The 24,262-nt window shown below is 44.3% G+C and overlaps 1 protein-coding gene across 4 annotated transcripts; it reads left to right on the plus strand.

The window, feature by feature from the left end:
• The first annotated feature begins 2,610 nt into the window (after positions 1-2,610).
• On the plus strand, positions 2,611-22,280 carry LOC144109945 (protein HGV2-like). Of its 4 annotated transcripts, none has more exons than XM_077642724.1 (12): positions 2,611-2,776; positions 4,661-4,899; positions 6,282-6,371; positions 7,500-7,688; positions 9,808-9,959; positions 10,796-10,860; positions 14,038-14,331; positions 16,440-16,641; positions 17,525-17,560; positions 18,095-18,142; positions 19,841-19,969; positions 21,943-22,147. In XM_077642724.1, exons 1-12 carry the CDS (start codon positions 2,739-2,741, stop codon positions 22,006-22,008), a joined length of 1,548 nt encoding a protein of 515 aa, XP_077498850.1. In that variant the 5' UTR covers positions 2,611-2,738; the 3' UTR covers positions 22,009-22,147. The 4 variants fall into 4 exon arrangements, with proteins under 4 accessions (XP_077498850.1, XP_077498852.1, XP_077498851.1 ...); XM_077642725.1 differs by having other exon boundaries at positions 2,612-2,776; positions 19,856-19,969; positions 21,943-22,280; XM_077642726.1 differs by lacking the exon at positions 7,500-7,688 and having other exon boundaries at positions 21,943-22,280.
• Positions 22,281-24,262: the final 1,982 nt, after the last annotated feature.

Genomic DNA, 24,262 nt, shown 5'->3' on the forward strand with positions numbered 1-24,262 from the left:
AATGCACTTATGTGCTTTCAGCATGTACTGTGCATCTGTTCTGCCCTTGTGCGAACTCGTATTGCCTGTTATCTCATAAGCCCCCCCAACTTACTCGAGCTGCAGCTTCAGCTGTAAGCACTAGTCCAAAAGGCAGGTGAAATGGGAAGTGATAGTGAAGCAATATCTCTGTTAACCCTTTAACCACCAATCCCGAGCTGTACTCTTCATGGGAGATTGTACCAATATCAGCAATGATGAGTCACACTCATCCAGCTTGATGACGCACTGCTCCCACTGCCGAAGACAAGTTATGGTCGGCAATTGTGTCGGTTGCAGTTTTCAGCACTAGCAGGTGGTAGTTGTCACTGAAACACGTTTTGTGCCAGTAGCGCATGTTTTTAAGCCTGACAGCAGTCATCTTTGCTAAAACTCTCCAAACAATATGGCGGTTTTGGTATGTTTTTCGGGAATTAATTTGGCAGTCAAGGGGTTAACCTTGAGAACAGAAAGGTTTGCCTTAGCCAGAGAAATTGTGATGGAATACGGTAAGTTAAAAGATTCTAACTTTTCTCTTCTCTGACACAAAGTGAATGCAATAGCTATCACTGGAAAACAGCCCCTGTTTGCAAAGTGTTGGGTACAGCTAATTTTCTTCTACCAGGGTGAAAAAGCAAAGCAGTAGGCAGTCAGCTTCTCGGCTACTGGCGTCTTGGCACACTTGTTCATTCAAACTGTGCAGTAGTTTCATTTTTGGGTCCACAAGTAGTAGTTGGCCTAAGTCTTCTGTACTTGAGTCTTCGTCATCATCAGCCTGTCTGCAAAGAACTTAGTGGAAAGGATGCCTGTACTTCGCAAAAACTAATATCCAGGGAAGCAAATGACATGCTAAATTTGATACACTGTTGGTGTCTGTAGCTCTTTTTATTGTATTCTTGTATCTTTGTTATGTTGTTGCTCAAGCGTGGTAAAAATTTGTGGATGCACTGGTGACACCTGCTTTTTGTTTTTTGCCCTTTATTAGCTTATGAATATTAGTTGTCATCTTTGTTGTTGCAACGCGGTAATCTATTCAGGAAAACTTCAATTTGTCCTCAGTGCCCCTTGAATGCTTACATAATTTAGCTAACACTGTTGAAACTTCCACACAACAATTAAACAAGATTAAAATAATGTTAGAGTAACAATATTGAATTACGGGACCCGCCGGTTATTCATCATCATCAGCCTGACTGCACCCACTGCAGGGCAAAGGTCTCTCCCATGTCTTTCTCTTTCCAATTAACCTGGTCCTTTGCCAGCTGTGCCCACCCTACGCCTGCGAACTTCTTAATCTCATCCGCTCACCTAACCTTCTGTCGCCCCCTGCTACGCTTGCCTTCTCTTGGAATCCACTCTGTAACCCTTAAGGACCAGCGGTTGTTTTGCCTTCGCATCACATACCCTGCCCAAGCCCATTTCTTCCTCTTGATTTCGACTAGGATGTCATTAACCAGTTATTAGATTACACTTATGTGCACTAGCAGCTTCAGTGAACTCTGCATGAAGCAAGCTACAAGTGCAACACTAGAGCAGAGTATGCAACACTCGCATGTAGTCACTTGATCTGTTTTGTTGCCCTGAGCTCATGCTTATATACTAACCATGAACAGGGCCCAAAAAAGTCTGGGGACACCTAATTTTCTGACATACTCTGCCTATTGCATTATGTTCACCGTATATGTCAAATTACAATTTCCCAAAACGACTTTGGCATATAATAATAATAATTTATTTATTTAGCATTTTTTTGTGGATGGCCCAGGCATGCATATCAAATGGCAGCACTGTGGAATGAGGAGTGAAAGGATGAGTGGCGCAGCCTTCACAGTAGTGGGACATCAGAGGCTTGAGGAGAGAAGGACCATGGCATGTATATATAATCCATGGCTGGTATTGACCAAGGGGTTTTTGTTGGAAATTCTGTTAGTTGATAGCAATCATTACTGCCTCAAATGTGGAAATAAGTTCTGGAATAGTGCTTAAAGTAGAGGCTTGCAGTAAATGCGTGATAGTGCAACAATTACGGTACATGTTACATTTTAAATTTAGTGTAATATTATCACAAAAAATTCATAAAAGACATACTGTAGGGCTAGTTAGTTCATAGGATCAGCAAATATAAAACTGCGCGAAGAAGGCTGGACGGGAGGAGAACACGAAGACGCACACACAAAGCTCTTCCCGTCCGGTTTTCTTCGCGCAGTTTTATATTTGCCGATAAATAAATAATATTATTATGTTTTGAGCTACCTGGGTTTGTGACTGTCAACTTTCTTATTGGTCAAGCATAACTGTTGTGCGTTTCATCTACGCATCACTTTGCAACTTGCATCACTGAAAGTCATCGGCAGGAAGATAGAAGAAAGAAAAGCAGTGTGCAGCGTGGCATCGCGGAGTTTTTCCTCTGCGCAGATACGCGCAAATGAATTACGCGCCATAGCTGCCGTTGAATCAGCCCTGACTTCGTGCTACAAAATGCCGATGGTGTCAGAGCAGTGGCGCTAGTAGAGTCATGAAATTTTCTCGAACAGCGTCTTGACTCTAGCGCTGCCGGGTTACATGGATACTTTCTTGCCGTTTAGAAACGAGGCTACAATTGTTTGTCTGGCCGTCCGGTCGCTCGCTTTTCAATCCCGCGCAAGGCGCGAAATCGTTCGCGCGCTTGTTCTTGTCGACCGTGTTGCTCATTCAAGGCACAGCACATCACACGCCCGAGTATGGCCGAAGCAAGTTCACCGCCACTCAAGCCAGAAGGGTGAGTTTAAAAAAGTTACGAGCATACTAGAAACGGGGGCCGCGAACTCTTCGTACAGTGGCGGCGACGACCCCTCGCCACGCCAAATGGGCCCCTTGCGAATTTTACACTGAGCGTAATCCTGTGGCTGGTTGCGGCTGTAAGCGTGTGGATTTTGCAGAACATTATGTGCCCAGTAGTTAATTCGCACAATGTCATAAGAGCATGTGTACTGTGTTCCTACAGACATGCTTCCGTCGGATCCTTCATTATTCTGTCAGATGCATGTTTAGTAAACTTGCATTGCGTGAAAATCTTCAGCGACCTTTTCACTTCAGCGGCTGTTTCACTTTTCAATGTTTGATGTGCGAATAACCTTTTTGCATCCTACCCCATGCGTTAACATGTTTGCACTCCCTCGTTCTTGAGTGTTGTCACAAGCTCAGACGGGGCTCGTCAGTGTAGCTCAGAAGGAACACCTGCTCCAGCAGGTTTTTCTGTCGAGATGTCCAAAGTAGTTTCATTTGAGTGCTCGCCGATTCACGTTCTATGTGGTGCCCTTTTCAAATGACTTCGGGGATCTTTCGATAAACGCGGGAAAAGACTGCTTTAACTCGCCTAATTATAACCGCTGCCGCACTAGCCAGTGGCGTCTCTGGAACTTGTCTGGTGACGCTCATGGGGAAATAATTACTAGCGTATAACAGTCTTTGTCGTGTGCGTTGGGGAAGCAGTAATAAGCGAAGCAACATTGAAAGCTGTCAGCCTGGAATCAGGTGTTCAAGCCACATCACCCCTGTGCAGTCAGTTTTGATTGACTGCCCTGGCATTCCTATGCGTCAATTGACTAATATTCCTGTTGACATATCTGTAGTGTTGTGCTTTTTTAAATTTTGTTTTGAGAAGGCTGTGGCAGTTGGTCATACCACAGTCACATGGGAGTACCTAGATGGCATTGTACTAAATGCCCTGGTTCATTGGAGAATTGCTGGTCCACTGCTGTGTAATGAATTGCAGCTCATGTGATGAAAATGACGTTTAGCTCGCCACATCTAGGGAATGTTTTTTTCATGCCACGGAGAGGGCAAATGGTGTAATGGGGTTTTAGGTGCCATAGCTTTGCAATAGGGAATGAGGAATGCTGTAGTGCAGTGCCCGAAACTAATTTCGGCCGACTGGAGGTCAAAGTACCCGAGAATATTTCAGAACGTGGGCAGTTTTGCATTTCACCTTCATTGAAATGTGACTGCCATTGCTGGGATTGAACCCACTAACTTGTGCTTGGTAGCCAAGTGCGATAGCTACTGAGCCATTTGAGGGCGTGCCCTGTTCAAATATAGTCCCGTTCAGGTGTAATCCTCTTTCGCTGCTCACTTTTGTAAAGTGCAGCTTTCATGCCTGGTGGCTGGAATGTGTGCCTGAACAAGGTAGCCACTGTTTCCAAAAACAGGATTGCAATTTTTCATAGTATAAGTCAATTGTATGGCTTTTTGTGTCTGTGTTGATCTTTGTTTTGCAGCAAAAAAATGGATTTAGTGCTGAGAGAATTGTATTTAAAAATGCAAGTTCATTGTTTCCTCGCCACTCGATTCAAACTTATGGTGACAGTGACAAAAAGGACTCCCTGATCACTGTTCCAAAGTGAATGGCAGTGTAGTCTAGTTTTGGAGAACTGTGTCAGAGTGGTGTAATGAGAACAGTGACAGTTCTCTTGTGAAGACTTCTAGTGGCAGCGATACCTGTATTTCATATTTTGGACTTTTTTAACTTATAAAAACTTCATTTTGTGTGAAAGTTGCCTCTTTGTCATTAAACACGATAATCTGTCAATACAGGCCAACTTCAGTGTGTCCTCAGTGCCCCTCTAAGAAGTGAGCCAAAACTTGGATGGTGGGTCCTTTGCAGGGAAGGAGGGTCCAAGTCGGAGCCGTCAGTGGATGCCGCCATGCTGCTGCTCCAGGGCAAGCGCCACCTCCTGGTCCAGGACTACCCGTCAGCCGTGGCGAGCCTGCAGGAAGCTTGCCAACTTCTGGGCACCCTTTATGGCGAGACCGCCAAGGAGTGTGGAGAGGCTTACCTCTGCTACGGACGTGCCCTGCTTGAGCTTGCACGGCAGGAGACAGGTGTCCTGGGGAATGCCCTAGGTGAGGTCATGGCCCGTGTTTCAGTTCACTGCTGGCGCTGTGAACAGAACTGTGCACTCTGTCATAAGGTGGGAAGTAGGAGAAATATGCCGACTTGTCATCAGGAGTAAATGTGGGCACAAAAGTGCTTTTGTACTGAATTGGACTGTATTAGATTTTGTGGCCGCACCCTTTGAAATGGGCAGGTATAGTAATGATGCCCTGCCCTTGCAAACGTTATATATATATATATATATATATATATATATATATATATATATATATATATATATATATATATATATATATATATATATATATATATATATATATATATATAAATAAAAGCTATGCACAGAGAGTTGTCTGCACTGCAGTCCGCAAGTCAAGTAGCCAACTGTTAGTCCTCATGATCATGACATGGCTGCCACCGTTAGCAGTGTAGTCAAGCAAGAAGCGAAACACTGCCATTTGGAGCTGTAAAAACAAACCTTGTGGTGAGAAATGTAGCGCCATCTAGAGTAAGGTACAACTCAAGAAAAAAGTGGCAAATGATCCTCGAAGAAGGCCTCCCTCCAATCACTGGCATCATTTGGTTGTCACAATGGCAGAATCAGCCGACTTGCACTTGTGATGCCATGCTAGCAGGTGCAAAGCACTTGGCCATGAAATCATGGCAGTAGGTCAGTAGCATTGGTTGTGGGGCTTCTTTTGAGGAACATGTGCCGCTTCATTCCCGAGTTGGATAGCGGCACACAGGAAGGTAGTCAGGTTTTATTTGACTTTGGTGCTTTATTCTCATTACAGCTACTGCACTTGCCCTCCCTATTGACTGATGTGTTGCGAATACTGTATCACTTAGGCTTCATGTGCTTGTGCTCCAGGTGGACGGGCTTACTCCAATTTTTCTTTTTTTCCGTGACTGTCTGAAATGTGATGTGTGAAAGGTGCAAAATTGAAGAACCGAAGTTTCCTTCACACCAGAAAAAAATGGCATGAAAGTAGAGGGATAAGGAGGAAAAAAAAAACTGCCTACTGGTCAGTTTTCACAGACTAGAGCTGCTGCTTCTTGAGCTGTGAAGACTGTGCACAGCGGGCACAGAGGATTAATGGGCTGGGGTGTACCAATGTGAATTGAGGTTGCACTTGAGGTCAAACTGACTTGAAGGTGCACTCAATGCAGTTGAAAGCATTTTGGAATCATTTTTTAGATTTATTTTGTGCTTTCCAGATATTTTCCGCATGCGATTGAGCCTATTTTTTATTTGTAATAGAAGCAGGTGGGCGTGAGTGTCAAAAACATATGCCATTTCAGGAAGGCAGAATGGCACTGCCTTTTTGTTGAGTTTATAAAAGGGAGACAACCAGCATTTAAAAACTTTTTTTCTTCTTTTATTTTGAAGAGAGTGAAGAGGAACAAGATGATGACGAAGACGACGATGACGCGGAAGGCGGGGAAGAGAAGTCGCCGGATGGAGAAGGTGATGCTGCTGGTAAGGATGTCCTACTGCTTCATGTGGTTAGAGCCTGCTAAGTTTTAAATGTGTGTGTTTGGTGATGCATGTTCCTAATAAAATTTCTAGTGGTGTTTAATGTGGAGCATCAGAGGGGTGTCGTCACTAGCATTTGATTCAAAAGCAGGAAACAGTGCAGGTAGCCGGCATGGTGATTAAATCAGCACTTATTGAGCTCTGAGCTGTATTTCAATCCTTCCAATGTGCTTCTATTGACAAAGGCAAATGACAGGTGGAACTGGTTGCCGCATTGCAAAAATAAAGAGGAACAGCTCAACGTAGGGAGTGGTGAACAATTTATACTTTGTGACTAAAAACTCCTTGAGACAAGCTTCCAGTTCTTTTGTCTTGTATGGCATAGCTGTTCACTGCAAATAAAAGGTTGCAGCTGGCTGCACGAACTCAGTCCATGTATTACTGATTTAAACTGGAACCATGTACCAAAAGGTGACCTACATTGTCAGGAAAGAGTGACAGGTTAAACATGAAGCTTTTTGTAACCCCTGCCTTTCATGAGACTTGGTTGTTCATGCGCTAGAACAACTTATGCTTATTGGGCATGGTGGTTTTATATGCAGAATATATATTTTACTAGTTCACTGCTTTTTTTTTTACATTTGAAGTGCAAATGCACCCCACCCGGAAGGTAGGGGGTTACAGTTGCTTTAGTTAGAATTCTGTACCCCTTATGTAGCTGGTTGTAGTTGAGAATGATGTGCAATTGGCAGAGGATGCGGCAATGTTGATTGCCATCGCTCCTTTTCCTGAGGAGTGGGGAAAAGTTCCTGAGAGCCGTCCTCTGTTCCCAGTGTTACTGCTGATATCGTTTTGGGTGCTTGTTCGCACATAAAGCTAGGTGAAGCTTATGTGAAAAGCTTTTCACATCCAAAACATAGAAAGTGCATTGGCACCCACTTTTCTGTACCACCATTTCCAAGTGGTGCTGTTCAAGTTCTCCGGTGCAACAAATCGTAGTTGTAGCTAGGTTTTGTTTACTTGGCTGACCCCTCCTTTTGTTCCTTGTTGCCGTGTGGCTGGATTAAGAAAAAACTTAGAAGAGTTCACAAGGTTTTTATCGCACGCCGATGTCCAAAATTGCTTCTGCAGGATCTTCTAAGGGAGTTAGCACTGAAGAGAGCGAGAAAAAACCAGAACAGTCTGGCTCCTCTGCAGAGCCGTCAGGGAGCCCAGACGTAGAGAAAGCGGTGGAATCAAAGGCCACTGTTGACGGTGGTAGTAGTGATGAGCCGGTGGTGGCGGACGCCACAGAGGTGAAGGCGCAAGGAGGTGGTGGAGGTGAGAGGCTACACTTTGGGTTTACTGCAAAACACCTCTACTCTCTGTCTCTGCGTTTCAATTCTTGCCTCAATCTGGCGAGGTCCCTGCCAGACCTTTTCTGCATCTGAACTGCCTTGGTACAACTACCGCATTTTGGAAGCTGGAGCCTATGTCTGCTTGTCAAGAACCAAATTCACAAAACTGTTAGTGTGTAAAAATGGTTTGATAGAGGGCACGGCCTTGGTTATGGCACTGCTGGATTCTGTGGCCAGAAGAAATGTCACTTAAGCTTGGCCAGGGCTGTTAGCTCTTGAAGGAGTACAGACACCAGATTTTTTGTTGTTTTCATCTTCAGAATGGTCCATGAGCCATTAGCTTACATAGATCACCGTGCGGAATTTGCCTGCACCTGGTGAATAATTTACAATTGAGTTTCTTTTTTCATGTTCTCTTTTTAATTTCAGCATCCGATTGGAGATATGACGTGAAAGTTTAGATTTGGTCGCATGAGGCACACACAAACAGCTATCTTTTAGCCAGTTCTTCATTCATTGGCGTTCCAGCTCTTGGTCCAGGCTGGTGCAACAGTGGAAATGAATTAAAATGACAAGACAACATTTATATCGCAGTTTTTTTTTGTTGTTGTTTTTTTCTGGAGGTAAATTCCACGTGGCAATTTGGTCTTGCACATCATTACAGAGAATAATCACAAATGTAAAAAAATTTGGTGCTTTTACTTCTTTAAGAATAGTGCTGGATTACCAGTGCAGTTGTGTACTGCCCAAGATTCTGGCCATGACACTGCTCACCATAGTGAATTCAACGAGTGCTCCCATGCTCGCTAATCCCAAACCATCCTTGCACGCAGGCAGCTTTGTCAGTGTTCAGCTCCTTAGCTCCTGGCTACTCTGGCTCCCACAGCTGCTTTCTCATTTGACGAGGGTAGTGTGGTCTACAGTGCAGACGCCTCTGAATGCTTCAGCATGGATGACAGTACCCTGTGTGTGATGATATCACTCAAATTCCTTTTCACCCTGATTGAAAAGTTGATCCTGCTCTGTAACTCTGATGTTATCTTCCAAGTGCTCCACCTTCTGTGCTGCTGTGCTTGATGCTGTATCTTATTAATAGAGTGCATGCCTCTGTCGTATGCAGTTGGCATCCACTCTCCTACCATCTTGCTGGTTGCGATGCTTGCTTTACTAAAACAGTTTGCAGCCCACTGTTGCAGGCTGCATCTGCCATTGCATGAAACTGTGTTGGCCTTTTTCTGTTTGTGTGAACTGGCTGGTCGGTTAAAGGAACTGGCTAGTTTGTTAATTTGGCATAAGCATGTGTATGTATGTACGCATATGTGCATTCATGCTTAAGGTTCAAAATGTGTCATTTCATTGTGTTGCTTACAGTTTGCTCACTTGATGTGTTGAGTCGTGCTGAGACTATACAGACTGAAAGTTTTGCTGGTTATTTTCTTTTTGTTTATTTTTGTGTTATGTCAACATGTGCATCCTGGCTGGCTTTGCTTTGCAAGACATCCCGTTTAATGTGTTGACTAGCACAGTACATTTGGTTGAAAAAGGGCCTTGAAACGTTTTGTCTGGCTTAGAAAAACCTTACTTTAGACCCGTAAAATCTTTAAATCCCTCAGCTTTTTTTTTTCATGGCTTCTGCTGCATCATTTACAAGTAAAGTGATGCTAGTTTTCTTACACAATGAATGTTGCGGTGGGGATGGGAAGTGGGGTAGGGGGGGTTGATCTTGAGCACTTCCAAAATAAACAGAACCATAAAGATGCAGGGTGGCATTACATGACCACTCGGGGTAGGCTCCCAGTAGCGGCTCTCGCTGTAAAATTGAAATGGTACAGGGCACTGTAGTATCAATGGCAAGGTAATGAAAAGTCCCTAGAAGAGCATGAAACACCTAACAGGACAGCTTAAAATAATGTGTCATCGCTTTTATGTTCATCTGTGTTGCTGCTATTTTTGCACTTCTCTCTGCTGTGAAGCAAATATCGCCTTTTAATGCTCACCTTACCTTAAGGACTCAGTGAAAGCCTGCTACCAGTCAGTGCTTTCAATTGCACAACAGAGAAGGTGGAAGCGTGGGGCTTGTAATGTGTGCTCTGCATCCTCAGAAGCTGATGCAGCTTCCACAGAAGAGGATGCTGAGGAAGACCTGGAGAAGCCCGAGCCTGCACTGAAGGACGACATCGAGCCACTGCCTAGCGAGCCTGGAACTTCAACGGCAGGTCCTAGTGGGTCATCTGCGCCGGCTCCAAAAGATGAGGTGCCTGGCCTGTTTTCATGCATTCATTCTATTATCTTCTTTCTTAAGCATGGAAATGCATAGAAGTCGTATGCCACTTGAGGAATGAATTTCGTGACACCAGAGCTAATTTTGTTATGGAACCAAGAAAAACTTTGCTTGCTGTTCCTTGGCACCATGAATGTAATGCACTATCAAAGCAGTGGAGTTGAGTTTGGGACGTGGGGATCAGTTTAGTTAGCTGGAAGGTTAAGCCATAAAGGAATACTGTTACAAAATCTTATAGCAGCTCAGCAGTAGCAACACTCATAATGCGGCTAAATATATTTGTGTAGTGTTAGGCGATGCATGGAGCTGGAGACTAAAGTTAGCGCATACATGCGTTAACATCTGTAGTTGGATATAACTCAAGAATAAAGCAGCAGGTGCCCCTCAAAGCGGGCCCTCCAACCAATGGCATCACTGATTTTCACGATGCTGCGGTTAATTCGATTAAGCCGTGGTTATTTTCCGTTCATCTGCCACCCCCTGCGATATCACGCTAGCCGGCCCAAAGGGATGGGTCAAGGGGAAAAATAGGTCAATGTCATTGACTGGAAGGTATTATTTGAGGGGCATTTGCCGCTTTGTTCTTGAGTTGTATCCAACTATGTGGAGCTGAACTATCTTTTCCAAAGTCTTTCATGCTTGTTATTAGCGAGATAGGCAGGCTTTGTGTGCGTGTGCGTGCGCAGTCTTGTTTCAGATCTTAAGGTATTTTTTGACATTGCTTCTTAATCATACTGTTGGTTTGCTTTCTTCTGTTTTGTTGCAGTGTAATTGGTGCTCTTTCTTGTTTTTTTTTTTTTTTTGTGCAGGAAGACGTACCAAACCTTCAGTTGGCCTGGGAGGTCCTTGAACTCGCCAAGATCATATTTAAGAGGTAGCGTTGTGGCCGACCACATTTTTAGTGTCCTGACCCACTTTGCAGTTTTCTCATTGTAGAGTATTAAAAGTGCATGGACGTGAAAATTTTGGAAGTCAAGATATATGTATAGTAGTTTACTGTTTGTGCATATGAACATTGCGTGATAACAAACGTGGGTTCAGCATATGCAGGCCATTGGCCCCAAAGTCTAGTGCACCACAATTTAAGGCCAGTGTGAGGAAATAAGTACTGTTTTAAGCACAGCATTGTCGCTGAGGGGTACAGGTATAAATGCTTCTTCTGGCTTAATCACTAGCCTGTGTTTACCCATACTGCGGGGAAGTGATAGCTTGTAGTGGGCTTTGCTTCATATTGAATTTGCTTATGGCACTCTCACGCTTGTCCACAAGCAGGCCTATTCAGAGGATGCAGCCTTCTGCATTTGGGGAAGTTTTTCATTATCTGGGAAACAACATATCTGGGAAACAACATTGTAGATTACGGTTGCATATCTGCTCTGGCATTATCGCCTATGCTTCAACCCATGAAAGGTGCTCAGGTATCCATTTGGGCAATAAGCAAAGCATACCACAGGCTTAAAAACCATTAGAATGGATTGGAATGCATGTGCAGTTTGCAAGGACCATTCAGGTCTCATCTGCTGTTGTGGCTTGATGACTGCAATGTTCTCCTGCTATGAGAACAATTTCACGGGTTCTGTTCCCAGCCACAGCAGCTACATCTTTAAAACGCCAATGAAATGCAAAGGCAGCTCATCTATGGAGATTTTGGTTTGCATTAAAGAACATTCAGTACTTGCTAAAGTAAATTTGGAGCCTTCTATAGTGGAGTGCCTCTCAGTGCGGGTGCTGCATTGGCTCTCCGATATTGTTTACAGTGCTAGCTGTATTAGCCTACCTAGTTTCCCCATTGGTGAAGACCAATTTTTGGACGTCCAATAAAAGCCAGAGGCAATAACCAAGACCATGGAGAAAGGTACACTTCCCTTAGCCACAAATCTGCCCACAAATCGTAGACTGCTGTGGCTATTTGAGTTTGTTCAGTGGCATTTCAATCGCAGTGGCAGTTATGCATGGCGTATCATTGCTTTTGAAAAGAACAGGATAGGCTTAAAAAATCGGAAGGAAGTAAAAAATGTTCCGTTTTCCTATGATGTGAAATTTCTGCTTTTTCCTGGACGAGAGTCAGTGTCTCACTTCCGTGCAAACAATTTTTTTAAAAGAAAACTTTTTTTTGAAACTTCTGTTGGGAGCGATCACGCCTCCTTTTTGCACTTAGGCGCGACGTGTAGCTGTTCTGTGTTGAAGAAAAAAACAACAAAACAGTGCAGCGGTTTTTCCAGGTTTAGAGGAAATGTGTTTATCCAGAAACTATAAAAAGCTGCATAGTATTGACTTTTAGCCATATTTAGCTCCACACACTGCCCAGTTTCCTGAATCACATTGTTTACTCTTGGGCTGCTTTGGCATGATGTCACGAATATTTGTTTTTTTTTTTCTTTGCTCTGCAGACTCTACTTTTACAGTTAATAGAATGACCAAGGCAGAAGTGGCTTCCTAAGCATCGTAGCTGCGGGAATCATTCTATATTGACTATTATGCTATTGAATCCTGGCAAAGCAGCCCAACCCTGGGCACAACGTCCACCACGAGTTACTACAGTGGAATCTTGGTGATATGAGCACGGTTGATACGAATTCGCGAAATTCCTCAGCCAGAGTGCATTGTGCACGATGTGCAGAATTTGGGATGTTCCAAACTCTCTCCCTCGCCTTTACAGATGATACGAACATGAGAGCCATGGCCGCACCCTCGATCACTAAGCACCCCCTCATATCGCCAAAGTCGCAATTGCTAATCGCACAGTGCGCACCGAGCGGCGGTGCGCGGCCCGCACATCGCCAATGTCTCTATCACTAATCGCACGGTACACATCACGAGTAGCAAGCTGTGACCGCACAGCAGTGAATAAGTCTTGTCAGCCGTAAACAGATCTGTGTGAATGTATTCTTCATGCTTCTGCATACGAATTTTGTTCGTTTGGATGATACGAAATTTCGGATGATAGGAATTTTTTCTCGATCCCGTGTGAGATTTAGTCTTCTAACGCGTTTTGTCGGCAGCACCCACGGGGCGGGCTAGAGGTGACTGTTACTGACAGTGGCTATGCATTGGCGCAGAGAGAAAATGAAATGCTGCCATTGAAAGGCACAAAACACAAATGAGTCTTCAACAGTTCTGTTTGGAAGCGTGCTGCAAAGGATTTGCTTATTGGTGTTTAGATGCTGAATATTCCTTTTTACAAAATAAGTCGACCCCCCTCCCCCCCCACATTGCATGTCAGGAAAAAAAAAAAAAACTTGGAGGTCGCTTCTGCTTTGCCTTTAAGAGTAGAATGCGATAGCGTCATCCGGCCGGTGCCGCGTGTCGTCAACCGCTATCGGCAACCGCACGCGGGCACATTCTAAAACCAGAACGCATTAGTCACGGGACTACACGTTCACACCTGTGCCATCGTCCGCACTAGCGCTGCTGTTGTTGTCGCTGCTATGGTCTCGCAGCATGTCGTTGTCCCGCGAAATCCTGCACTTCTCAAACAGCCGCACCATGACATTGTGAGGAACAGCTAAGTTTTGCCTTGCTGCAGCTGCCACACGTGCCTGTATCACCCATTCTGAGACGAATGAAGGGCAATAGTCAAGGTGCTTTCATTCAGTACGGTTTCATATTAATGCTCTTCTTCTAAAGCCAATTATTTCTGAACATTTTTTCAACATTTGTTCCTTTACCTTAAGAACCCCAAATGCTAGAAGCACCATTTTTGCCCAGCATTTCTTAAACACACAAGGGAGTCTATTGTAGCGGATTTGCGGAAATTGACTGCGGGAAATTTGTCCAATTGTTTATTGTCCAATTAAGCCTAAAAATTTGGGTAGGTCTAGTGAATAAATTAGGAAAAAATGACAAAATGATACCCAACTAAAATTGTGGTGCAGCAAAAAAGTGCAAGCGCTGATTACAATGATACCATTGTGGCAGCTCTAACCTTAGTAGATCCTGAGAAAAAGGGTCACAAACATGGTCTAAAATACCCACCAACCATTTCGTTAACAGACTAGTTCACACCCTGAGGGCAAGTGGCTGTAATTTTTAATTTTTTTCCTAATCACAGGCAAGCAGAAGAAGAACCTGATAACAGCCGGGAGTACCGCCTCAAAGTGGCCGACGTGCTGCTCAAGTTGGGCGAGATCAGCCTCGAGTCAGACAACTGTGAGCAGGCCGTGGAGGACCTTGCCGAATGCCTCAACATCCAGCGTGAACTCCTCGAGGCCGATAGCCGCCAGATTGCTGAGACACATTACCAGAGAGGACTGGCCCTCTCGTTCGGAGGCCAGTATCAGGAGGCAGCCGAAGACTTGCGTTCCGCCGTGCGTGTCCTCGAGCTGCGCGTCGAAAATCTCACCCGGTGAGCTCCGAGTGGCTGAGTCTGGTCGAGTCCGACAAAAACAATGTGCACAACCATAAACTCTAGTAGGTTCTGGCGGATTCCACAAGGCAGTGTAGGTTTGAAATAAGGGAAGAATTACTCATTAGCATCCACCCAATTCACCTACACACATTGGGCTAAGCACCGTTCCTGCTGCTAGCTGTCCTGGGTGGCTTATTTATTAGAGCAAGAAAAGCTTTGTAGGGGGCTAGTTGGTCATACATGTTGGGCGCCCAAGTCTCGTGGTGTTGTCCCCTTGTCTTGATTGTAGCGCTCCGCAGTCTTAGTTGTTATAGCAACTGCCTTGGAAAGGTGGTGATCTCGGGTTTAGTCTCCATACAGGGACAGGTTTTTGTCAACTACAGTAGAATCTCGGTGATATGACCACGGTTGATACGAATTTCGCGATGATGCGAATTCAGAAAATTCCCCAGTCGGAGTGCATTGTGCACAATGTGCAGACTTTTGGATGTTCTGAACTCTCTCCCATGCCACATTGGATTATACAAACACGCGAGCCGCGACCACACCCTTGTGCATTAAGCGTTGCCCTCACCGTGATAGCTAATCGTGCGGTACGCACCGCGAGCAGTGAGCGGCGGTGCGCAGCCCTCACATCGCCGACATAGCTATCGCTAATCGTTAGGCCTGTGCTAATATTTGATGATTTAGAATATTTGGTCGAATAATAAAGTATTCGATAAAGGTTCGATAATACAGTATTCGAATTGGAAGGAAACGTTGTGCTGCGTGCAAGATCGCTGCCTGTGACTGCCGAATGCATCCGCGTGAAAGCGGTATAGATCACGCGTGCCTCTAGACTCACGAGGGCGCAATTCAAGGGCTTGCCATTCTGGGTGCGGTGATTCATGAAGAGGAAGGGCTTTGCTCTACAGTGCCGTACTTCTGTGTGCCAGAAATAAACACGCGGGTCGATGGGCGCACGATACTGTTAAAAAAATGGCTGGGTGTACATACGAGCAGCATTTAAATGAAAATAAATACTGTCACCATTGTGCAACCTGTTGAGTTGCATTTGTTTCAGGGTAAGAGTGTCTTTCGGTACTTTTTCCATTGAAAAAGATGCTAGATTTTTTTTTTTTTTTTTCATTTTTAGAATTGGTTAGTTGGGGGGTCGACCTATATTACGGTCCGATCTATAGTCTGGTTTTTACGGTAGTTTTTCTGAAAATGCATTTGCAGATTGGCTGATGCTAGTTTTTCCATCTGAATGTTCATAGTTAGTATGTACCCAAGCTGGCTCCAGTGCCATTGTTATTGTCAGTGCGCCTACTTCAGTTACTTTTAAGCAGACAAGGAAAGGGAAAAGAGATGCTCGTTATGACATAAATGATGGAAGCCAACAGTCACCGAAACCAGGACCATAGGGGATTTTTTTTAATTTGTGGTGTTCATCAGTGGGAGATTAATAGGGTAATTATTTTAAAGATGATTGATTAGAAAGCAGAATTAAAAAATTATAAGGATGATTACGATACTTCCTAATATAAAATTTTAGAGTAGCTGTGACTACCGTGGTGCGAACGGCAGGGTCCTCTCAGCGGCGGCACTGAGGCTCTGCTTGAGCAGTTCGTTTAGCAGCAGCATACCACTCTGGCACTATCTATGAGCAGGCGGCGGTACTTCCATTCGCTCGGCACGGCCAGTCTCGGGCTTAGAGAGGAGTGCGCTCGTGCTCCCCTCACTCCCCTCGCGCTTGGTCCCACCTTCGGGGCCGTTAAGAGCTGCGCTCTAAAACTACTTATGCCGCAGGTGGGGTCCTAACCCATGACCTCCAGATTTTGCATCCGGTGCACTGCCAACTGAGCTAAGGCGGCGTCCCTCCAATCTTCTGCTTTCGGGGGTACTTGTGTGTATTGTTCTCCAGTGTTCTTGAGAGTGTTCTCCAGTTACTTTTAGTTACTTGACACCCAGGCAAACCAACATTTTGTCCGCCCACTCCCAAAATAATAAGCAGGTTGCTGTAACATCGTCTTTTTTTCACTTGTACACAACTTGCATCATAAAATCAAGCTGCTGTGGTGGCTGAGCGGTTTTAGTGTTCGGCTGCTGATGTCTACTCTCAGGTTCATCGAGGAAGGCAAGAAGAAAGAGCGCCAGGGGAGCTTAGACGAAGACCCCGTGTGGTTGGCCGAACGAGAAGTGGAGGAGTTGCAGGGCCTGCTGCCTGAGGTGCGAGCTCGTGTCGAAGACACTGAGGACACCATTCGGCAAGACTGCCGTGCCCTCAAGGATGCCACCATCCAGAAGATGCGGGAGCGCTTGCCCGTAAGTGACGTTCACCACCATTGCACCAGTCAAACCTGTGGTGTTTTGCCACAGATGCCCGTGGTTGTCTAGCTCTGCTAGTGTGCATTCTCCCTCTATAAATGACGCCTCCTGAGTAAGGGGATGTCATTTCATGGAAGTGAAATCACTTCCATACGATGTATCGTGTTAAGCTCAGAGTTAAGCTAAGCGCTGTGTCCCCTCTGTGTCATTGTTTGTGAGTGCCTGGATGTATCATCATGAAGCTCAGAGTTATGGGACATATGTGCAATTGAAAAGTAGCTCACTAAGATCTGCCCTAGCGGCATCCAAGTTCCCTGCCTGGTTTTGTTGAGCATGCTTGCAAAACACACGGAACATTGCAATGCCAAGGCACTTGTCAGAGCAGATCCTGGCCTCAGAAATTGGTTGTAAACAAGGCACATTTTTTATTGAGCTAGTCACATTTAAATTAACGACTTGCAAAGCATTAGGTTGACTGTAGCCCACCCAGTATACTACCAGCATTTTTAGCACTAGCCCTGTTGTCTGTACGTGAGATGTGACATGCTTACCATGTCAGTGTGCACTTTTGAAAAACAGCTACTATATGTGTTTCGCATCCATAAGTTGCACTCAAATATTATGCCACACACAGGGTGCAGAGGGAAGTTTTTACCCCTTGTAAAATAGCAGAATGAAGGTGGGGAGTGTCATTTGTGCTTGCTTTGTATTAATATAGACTGACTGATTTCAGCCAGTTTCATTTTAACCTCAGCAGCACTGTATTCTTGTCGTTGGTAGGCAAATGTTGACCAAGTCATCTGTTGGCAGCCAATTTACTCCACTTTCTTTTCGTGCGCTATCTCTTACCCTGGTGTCTTGTCACTATTTCTTATTGCAGGCAACATCCCCCGTCAAGAACTCTGGCTCGGGTCCTGTGAGTGCTTTATCACATCACTCATACTTCATCATATATTGATAACATAACAATATTGTGACAATGTACCTATTATTGATGATATAATGTATGAATATGTCATCATGTATTACCGTATTTACACGATTGTAAGTCGGCCTATTTTTTTTTTTCAAAATTTGAAAATCCGAAGTGGGGGGCTAACTTCGAATCGAAACGAAAGTATCGCACCATAAATAACGGCGAGAGAACAAACGAGATATCAGGCATACTACAGCGTGGTTGCATTTTTGCTGTGCGGCTCCGTCGCATCGCTCTTGGTGCTGGCCTTGAGCAGCTGCTATGTCAACGCACAGAGCCGCATGCCCAACGCCAAGCGTACATGACCTCCAAGTTTTCTTCTTTTTTTTTTTTTCTTAAAGGTGATCTGGGCAGGCCAACTTACATTCAAGCCGATTTACAATCATGTAAATATGGTAACTTGATTTTTTTTTTTTTTAATGAACATCAAGCTGATAGCGAATGCCAAACCTGGCTTGTTTACTGTTCTCTCAGGAATCAAGCCGACCAGTCAACGTCATCACACACCTGATAAAGAGAAAGGTCTGTGCCTTTCTTTTTGCTTTATCAATTTGCACTTGTGGCCATTTTGGTGAATAGCAGTTCTCAATTCTGCTCTTCCCATCGCCAATCAGATTGAGCTTGGGCTGAATTTTCTTTTTCGCCAAACAACATACCAATCCAGAAAGAACACAGTATCGTGCTACCAATCGTACATAAGTTGATATGCGGTGAACCCTTTCCACAGCAGCTGTGGTCTGTTGAGTGCTGTTTGTTTTAGTTGGGTGCATGAAGATATACTTGACATAATGGAAAGTTGGGCTAGTTGGTTAGCATATACATCGTAGTACAGGACAACAAAGACAACCAACTAGAAGATGGGACAAGCGCTCGTTCTGTCTTATATATAGTGTGTTGTCTTGAGCTACGATGTAGTATATGCAGTTGACGACCAATTTTCGGGGACTCTTTTAGGGACCGCAAAATGTGCAGAAAATTCGGGCAGTCCAAAAAATTCACTTATTGCCAATATGCTGGAGGAACGGGTCAGTAGTTTCGCGGATGCTCTGAAGCACTTCGTTACTAAATTTCACCACGCATCATGTACCCGAACATGGGTGGCAACCGCTTTCACGAGCTCAGCAGACATGCTGTATTGCCTTCGGCATGTCGCCGCCGCACGCACGGATTGGGACAATGTCTAGACGTGCAAGCGAACCCGCCGCTGTGGGAACAAGAAGGCAAAGATGGCAAAATGATAAGCTCCGACAAACTGCTGAAACATGCCCTGTCAGCATTGGCCTTTGTAGTTCGGCCTAGAGACTAGAGCCAAAATCGGCATCGTAACCGGCAATATGCACTCAGCAGTGGCTTTTACATAATGAGAGGCGTCTTGTCTATCATCAAAATGCCAGTTGTTGACGGTTTTACGATAAAAGAGCCTGGGTTGCAGTGTGCTTTGCCATGGACACACTGACCTTGCTTTGAAATGCACAGCCATTTTACTTCGTGCCCGCCGTCTCCACGAAGCTAACGCCTCCCACACGTTTCTCTGCTACCTCTTCCCGTGCTTGGAACGAAAGAGTCGGCATAGGAGAGTTCCGTGAACTCTGACTGTTTAAGTTTGTTCGATCGACGACGCTCAAGAACTGTACGAATTCGAAACCATGCAGGCGCATTATGCTGGCTCATGGAGAGCTTCAGCCCCACCATTTAAGAGGCGCTGCCCTTTAGCTTGAATTTCGCATTGTTTGATCAAGTTTTTGACCTCTCTTACAGGTTGAAATAACAAGGTTTTACTGTGCGCATTATGCAGTGGCTTGGGCACTGGCTGTGGGTGAGAATGAGGTCTGGAAAATCGAGCAGTCAGTCGTGGTGCGTCTGAAATTTTAGGTGCTCTTATACATTGTCGCGAAAGAGTAAAAAAAAAACAAGCATGTCCGAAGAGTCTGGGATATGATTTTTTGGTCTTTGACTGCAGTTGAGCGACTGATCATGCCCGTCCATGCTTCCCATGCACCAAGCAAAAAGCACTGTTGCTCTAAAAGAAGAGTAGGCTGCTGTGAAACTAAAATTTGAACTTCAGACACGCTGAATTAAGCGTCAGATTCAGATTCCGGACGTTTTTCAGTGACGAGGGCTTGCCATGTCTTGAAAAACGGTGTCTTGTAAAGTATGTTGTGCAGCACTCTTCTCGCTAATGTCAGAAGCGAGCAAGGGTTGTTTTCTCGAACGGAGCAGCCGGCTGCATTACAGAGAACGAGTGACGAAGGTGGATGCTCTGCGGAGAGTCCTTCTGCCACTCCCAAGAAGGTCAAGTCCGAGGTCACCGACACCAATGGCGAGTCTGTCAAGAAATCCTTGGCGTTGGTGAGTTCTGTAGTTGCAGTTACAGAAGGCCGATCCTACTGTGTACTGTAGACCGTCACATCAGTTACCATTATTCTTAGGCACACTTTGTATAACTCTGTTTCGGGCAACCTTGGAATCTTTAATGAATTCACTCAATGGAAACTAAGAAAAAAATCTAGAAATTGTAGTTTTGTTGTAGGTTGGTAATACTACTAGTTCCCCCATCTCTAACATAAGTGTGCCTTTCAGCACTGCTAATTTCAGCACTTTGTTATTACCCATTTCTGAGAAAAGGGGAAAATGTGTAAAAGAATAAATTGTGAAATTTTTTGCAAATTTTAAACTTTTTTTAACTACTACATCTGCACACTGTTTGAGCCAGGTTTCAATAATGTAGCTTTTGGTTATACCGCTGCTGCAGAATGTTTTATTATATCTTGTCCTGAAGTCTCTTAGGACAAGACCATCAAATTACTGTTCTCAGTAAAAATTGATTGTGTGGCTATTTTTTGAACATTTTAACAATAGCATGGTAGCAAAAAAGGCATTTATGGCTGGGAAAACTGAATTTAAAATTTTCCTGCCACTCGACTCAGGAAAATTTGCCACTGTCTTGAACTGAATGGCGGCGTAGCATAGCCTCTAGGATCCGCACCAAAGAAATTGCGCGCATTTTGTGAAACTGTGCGGTGATGGTGAAGCGCAGCTCTTAAGCGTCTCTCTGTGTGTGTGTGTGTGTGCGTGTGTGTGTGTGCGCGCGCGCGCGCGCGGGGGAGTTGTGCGTGCGTGCACGAGAGAGAGCACTGCCCGTAAAAGATGACGTCCTCATGCAGCTTGGCATGTGGCGGTTAACTTAATGATTGGTCGCACAAGGTTGCTCGGGAAGAGCAACCTGTATCACACAATTGAAAAAAAAAAGAGATAGTATTGCTGCTCCTAGCAATATCTGTTGGATAGCATGCTCACTTCTCAATGATCTTTGTAATTCTCGGTGTGGCAGCGACGAATCTGAGTGGCTGTCAGAAATTTTCATGCCCATTGGCTCTGTGAGCATCGAAATTGCCCATTCGACTCAAATGCCAAAGGCTCTAAGGTGCCTATTTCCGAGTACCGCCGTGGTTGATAAAACGGCATTGAAACTTCAAGAGGGCATAGAAAATGAGTCATACGAGTGGATGCTTTGATGTATAGGAAACGAAATTTTTTGACATTCTTTTAGATTTGAAAGCCTTGTCCTCTGTTTAAGGAGATAACGAGAATAAATTAAGTTGGCCGGTATGAGTGCATCACTGAATTTTATCACAAAGAGACAGCTGTCACTGAAAACGAAGCTTTTATAAGATTTAAATGCAGGTGCTGCCTACATTGGCTGCAAGTGTGCGGTGATGCTGAGATAGTTCTGTGCACACATATTCATGAGGCCAGGTTATGCTGCCATTCACCCTCTGGCAGTGATCACGGAATCCTGTTTGATGTTGATCTCGCGAGTTTATCGAATGGCAGGAAAAATCTTAAATTCAGTTTTCTATGCAGTAAATGGGTCTTTTGCTGTCAGACTAGGCAAACAGAGCCATAGAACTGATTTCTACTAACAATGCAATGCAGTTGCTTAAATGTTTCACTTTAATTATTGCATTGTGTGTACTAGGCTGCAACGCCTCACGACTGCAACAGTCAACTATCTGGGATCAAGGAAAACAATCTCTTGGTGTACCGTTGAACTTTCCTTTGATTTTCGTCTCCTTATTTGCTGTGCCGTCCCTTATGCTGAAGGCCCTTGGTGTGCACCAAGGCATGGTGAGATGATACTTTCATGCATGAGCAAATGCTGCGTTTCATACAGGTGGCACTTGCCTCGTGTTTTCCAGTGCCATCTATTGGTAGCAAGGGGAGTGTGTTTAAAAATAAGTACAGAACAGTCGTTCAGTGCACAACGTAGACTTCCGTAATTGGTAGCAATTATTGAAGCACCTTTTTCTGCTTCCTTTCAGGAAACTCCAGCTGCAAATGACTGTGAAAAGGCCGTTGCATCTCCTTTAAAGACTGTTGCATCTTAGTCGACTGTGTGTTTTAAAAATGCCTGATTTCTGTGGCAAGCAGCAGGCCACCTTCACACACTGAACTGTTCTAAGCGGCACACTAAGAGAGCCAAGCACATCACATCTGTCCAAGGAACTAATGTTGTCTTTTTCCCGAGTTGGTTTTCCAGTGTACCATTTCACATTGTATAAAAGTACCATTGGCTATGTTTGTATTTAAAGCTCAAATGTGTGTATTTCTGTACGCAATGTTTTGCATGATTGTGACTAATAAAATATCTTTCTATATACTTTTGGTGGTCAGCCTGCAAGGCACTCTGTTTATGTAGAGTACTGAATTAACATGAATTATTCGTTTCCTTTGGAACTGAACGGTCTTCATATTCAGTAGCCTGTGCAAACATTTGTTAAGCTATGCTATCCAACAGCACGATGAGGTAGATTTTTTTTTTTCCCCCAACAGTGTGGTACAAGACTGTGCTCAGTGCGCATGTGGCTTACTACCGAGCAGGCAGAAATGCTCATTGCTGTAACTTCATCCTCTGGCTAGGATAGTAATCATGACAAATCTGTTTCATACTTGTTTTAGACCTCATCAATGGTGAGGTTGTTTTCACCAATTTACATCAACCACTTTGTTATTGTTAGCACCTAAATTCTGGACACCTACCATAGTGGTGTTCCGCTACTGATCCCAAAGTCACAGTGGCCACTTTTCTATGGAGGTGAAATGTAAAAACACCAGTGTGCTGTGCTATATCGGTGCACATTAATGAGCCCCAGATGGTCTAAAAATCCGAAACACTTCCCTAAGGTATCACTCATAGCGCATGTATTGCTCCGGGACATTAAATCCCACAGTTCGCAAATCTGGGACCTTTTTTTTACAGGTAAAGTGGTTGAAAAAGAATTGGTTATGAAGAAAGAAAACTAACAGTAACTGTTGCTTAATGCAGGGTACCTAAACCACACCGCGAGGAAAAGAATGGAGGGCATAAAAGAAGAGAGAGAAAGCCGCCATATTATTGGAGGGCAGTGGATCAATTCTGACTACGTGGCATAATGTACTTTGACATAGCATAGCGCGTAGGCATCTTTTTCCTCCAAAATATAGCTGCTGTGACTGGGATTTGATCCTATGACCTTGTGCTGAGCAGCTTCACTCCATAACCATCAAGCCACAGTGGCAGATTTAAAAATGAAGTGCTTGGAATTGTAAGTGCTTAATTTGAGTTGATGTGGCACCTTATGTTTGCTAAAACGCAAACATGTTCCAAAACAACTGGAATTGGTTGTAGCATATTGCGCCGCAGCCTACAGAAATGTGGGTCGCATCAATGCACTGTTTCTAAAGGCACGCCGAGGATAAATTCATTAGCAAGAAAAAGTTAAAAAAATGAAATGCATGTATCCCTGCTGCTGGCTGTTTCCACAAGCAGACTGGCGTAATGTCAAGACCTTTTTGTTGCAGATCTCTGAGGCTAGGCTACAGCTCCATTCACTTCCAAACAGTGATCATGGAGTCCTTTTCGTTAAGGACGTTGCGAGTTTGAATAGAGTGTCGAGGGAAAAAAGTTTTTGAATTGAATTTTGTGAGCAATAAAAGCGTCTTTTGCTTCTGAGCAAACATCAGCATACACAAAAAGAGCTGGATATTCGATTTTTGCTGAATTGGATAGAGTTGTCCTCTGTGTTGAATGCTCCGGATTCAAGATTTTGTCAGATTGAAGCTGAAAAGCTGTAAAAATGATGCAAGCCCCGACTGTATGAGGCCTGCCAAGCTTCCTTTGGCACAGCAGTTGTGGTTGCCAATGGCATTTGCAAGAGCTGTGAAAATTGTCATGTTATGTGCTTTGCCAAGGCTCCAATGGTAATACAGAAAGTCGGGTATGCACTAGGTACTGCTGGACTCATTCGAATACAGGTTTCTCTTTTTCCTGGAGTTTCGTGCGCTTGCTACTGTTGGACTCATTTGAATAGTTTTTTTTTTCTGGTTTTGTTCCCTGTTAGAGTGGCAAGTGTTAAAAGTCATTGAAGGACATGTTTACATGTGCACTGTCATTAGCAGGTGCTACTTGTGAACAAATAATCTTTGTGGGACCATTTTCAATAACTTAAGTACCATATCACCTCCCAGGAAGGCTAGGCATGAAAGGGATGTGTTGATATTTTTGTGAAGAGCAGTGTTTCAGTTACCGTGTTTTATCGAAGAATGTGGGAAGGTTGTTGCTGAACTCCGCAGGAGAGGCCCCTCCAACTTATATTATGCAAA

Source organism: Amblyomma americanum, chromosome 11, assembly GCF_052857255.1.
Source record: "Amblyomma americanum isolate KBUSLIRL-KWMA chromosome 11, ASM5285725v1, whole genome shotgun sequence".
Classification (NCBI taxonomy): domain Eukaryota; kingdom Metazoa; phylum Arthropoda; class Arachnida; order Ixodida; family Ixodidae; genus Amblyomma; species Amblyomma americanum.

What these genes read in the sequence shown, in the direction of transcription:
- LOC144109945 (XM_077642724.1), top strand. Translation starts at nt 2,739, where the DNA reads ATGGCCGAAGCAAGTTCACCGCCACTCAAGCCAGAAGG. An exon ending in TGTCCTGGGGAATGCCCTAG is followed by an intron (nt 4,900 to 6,281) that starts GTGAGGTCATGG and finishes TTTATTTTGAAG; the next exon opens with AGAGTGAAGAGGAACAAGAT. An exon ending in CGCCGGCTCCAAAAGATGAG is followed by an intron (nt 9,960 to 10,795) that starts GTGCCTGGCCTG and finishes TTTTTTGTGCAG; the next exon opens with GAAGACGTACCAAACCTTCA.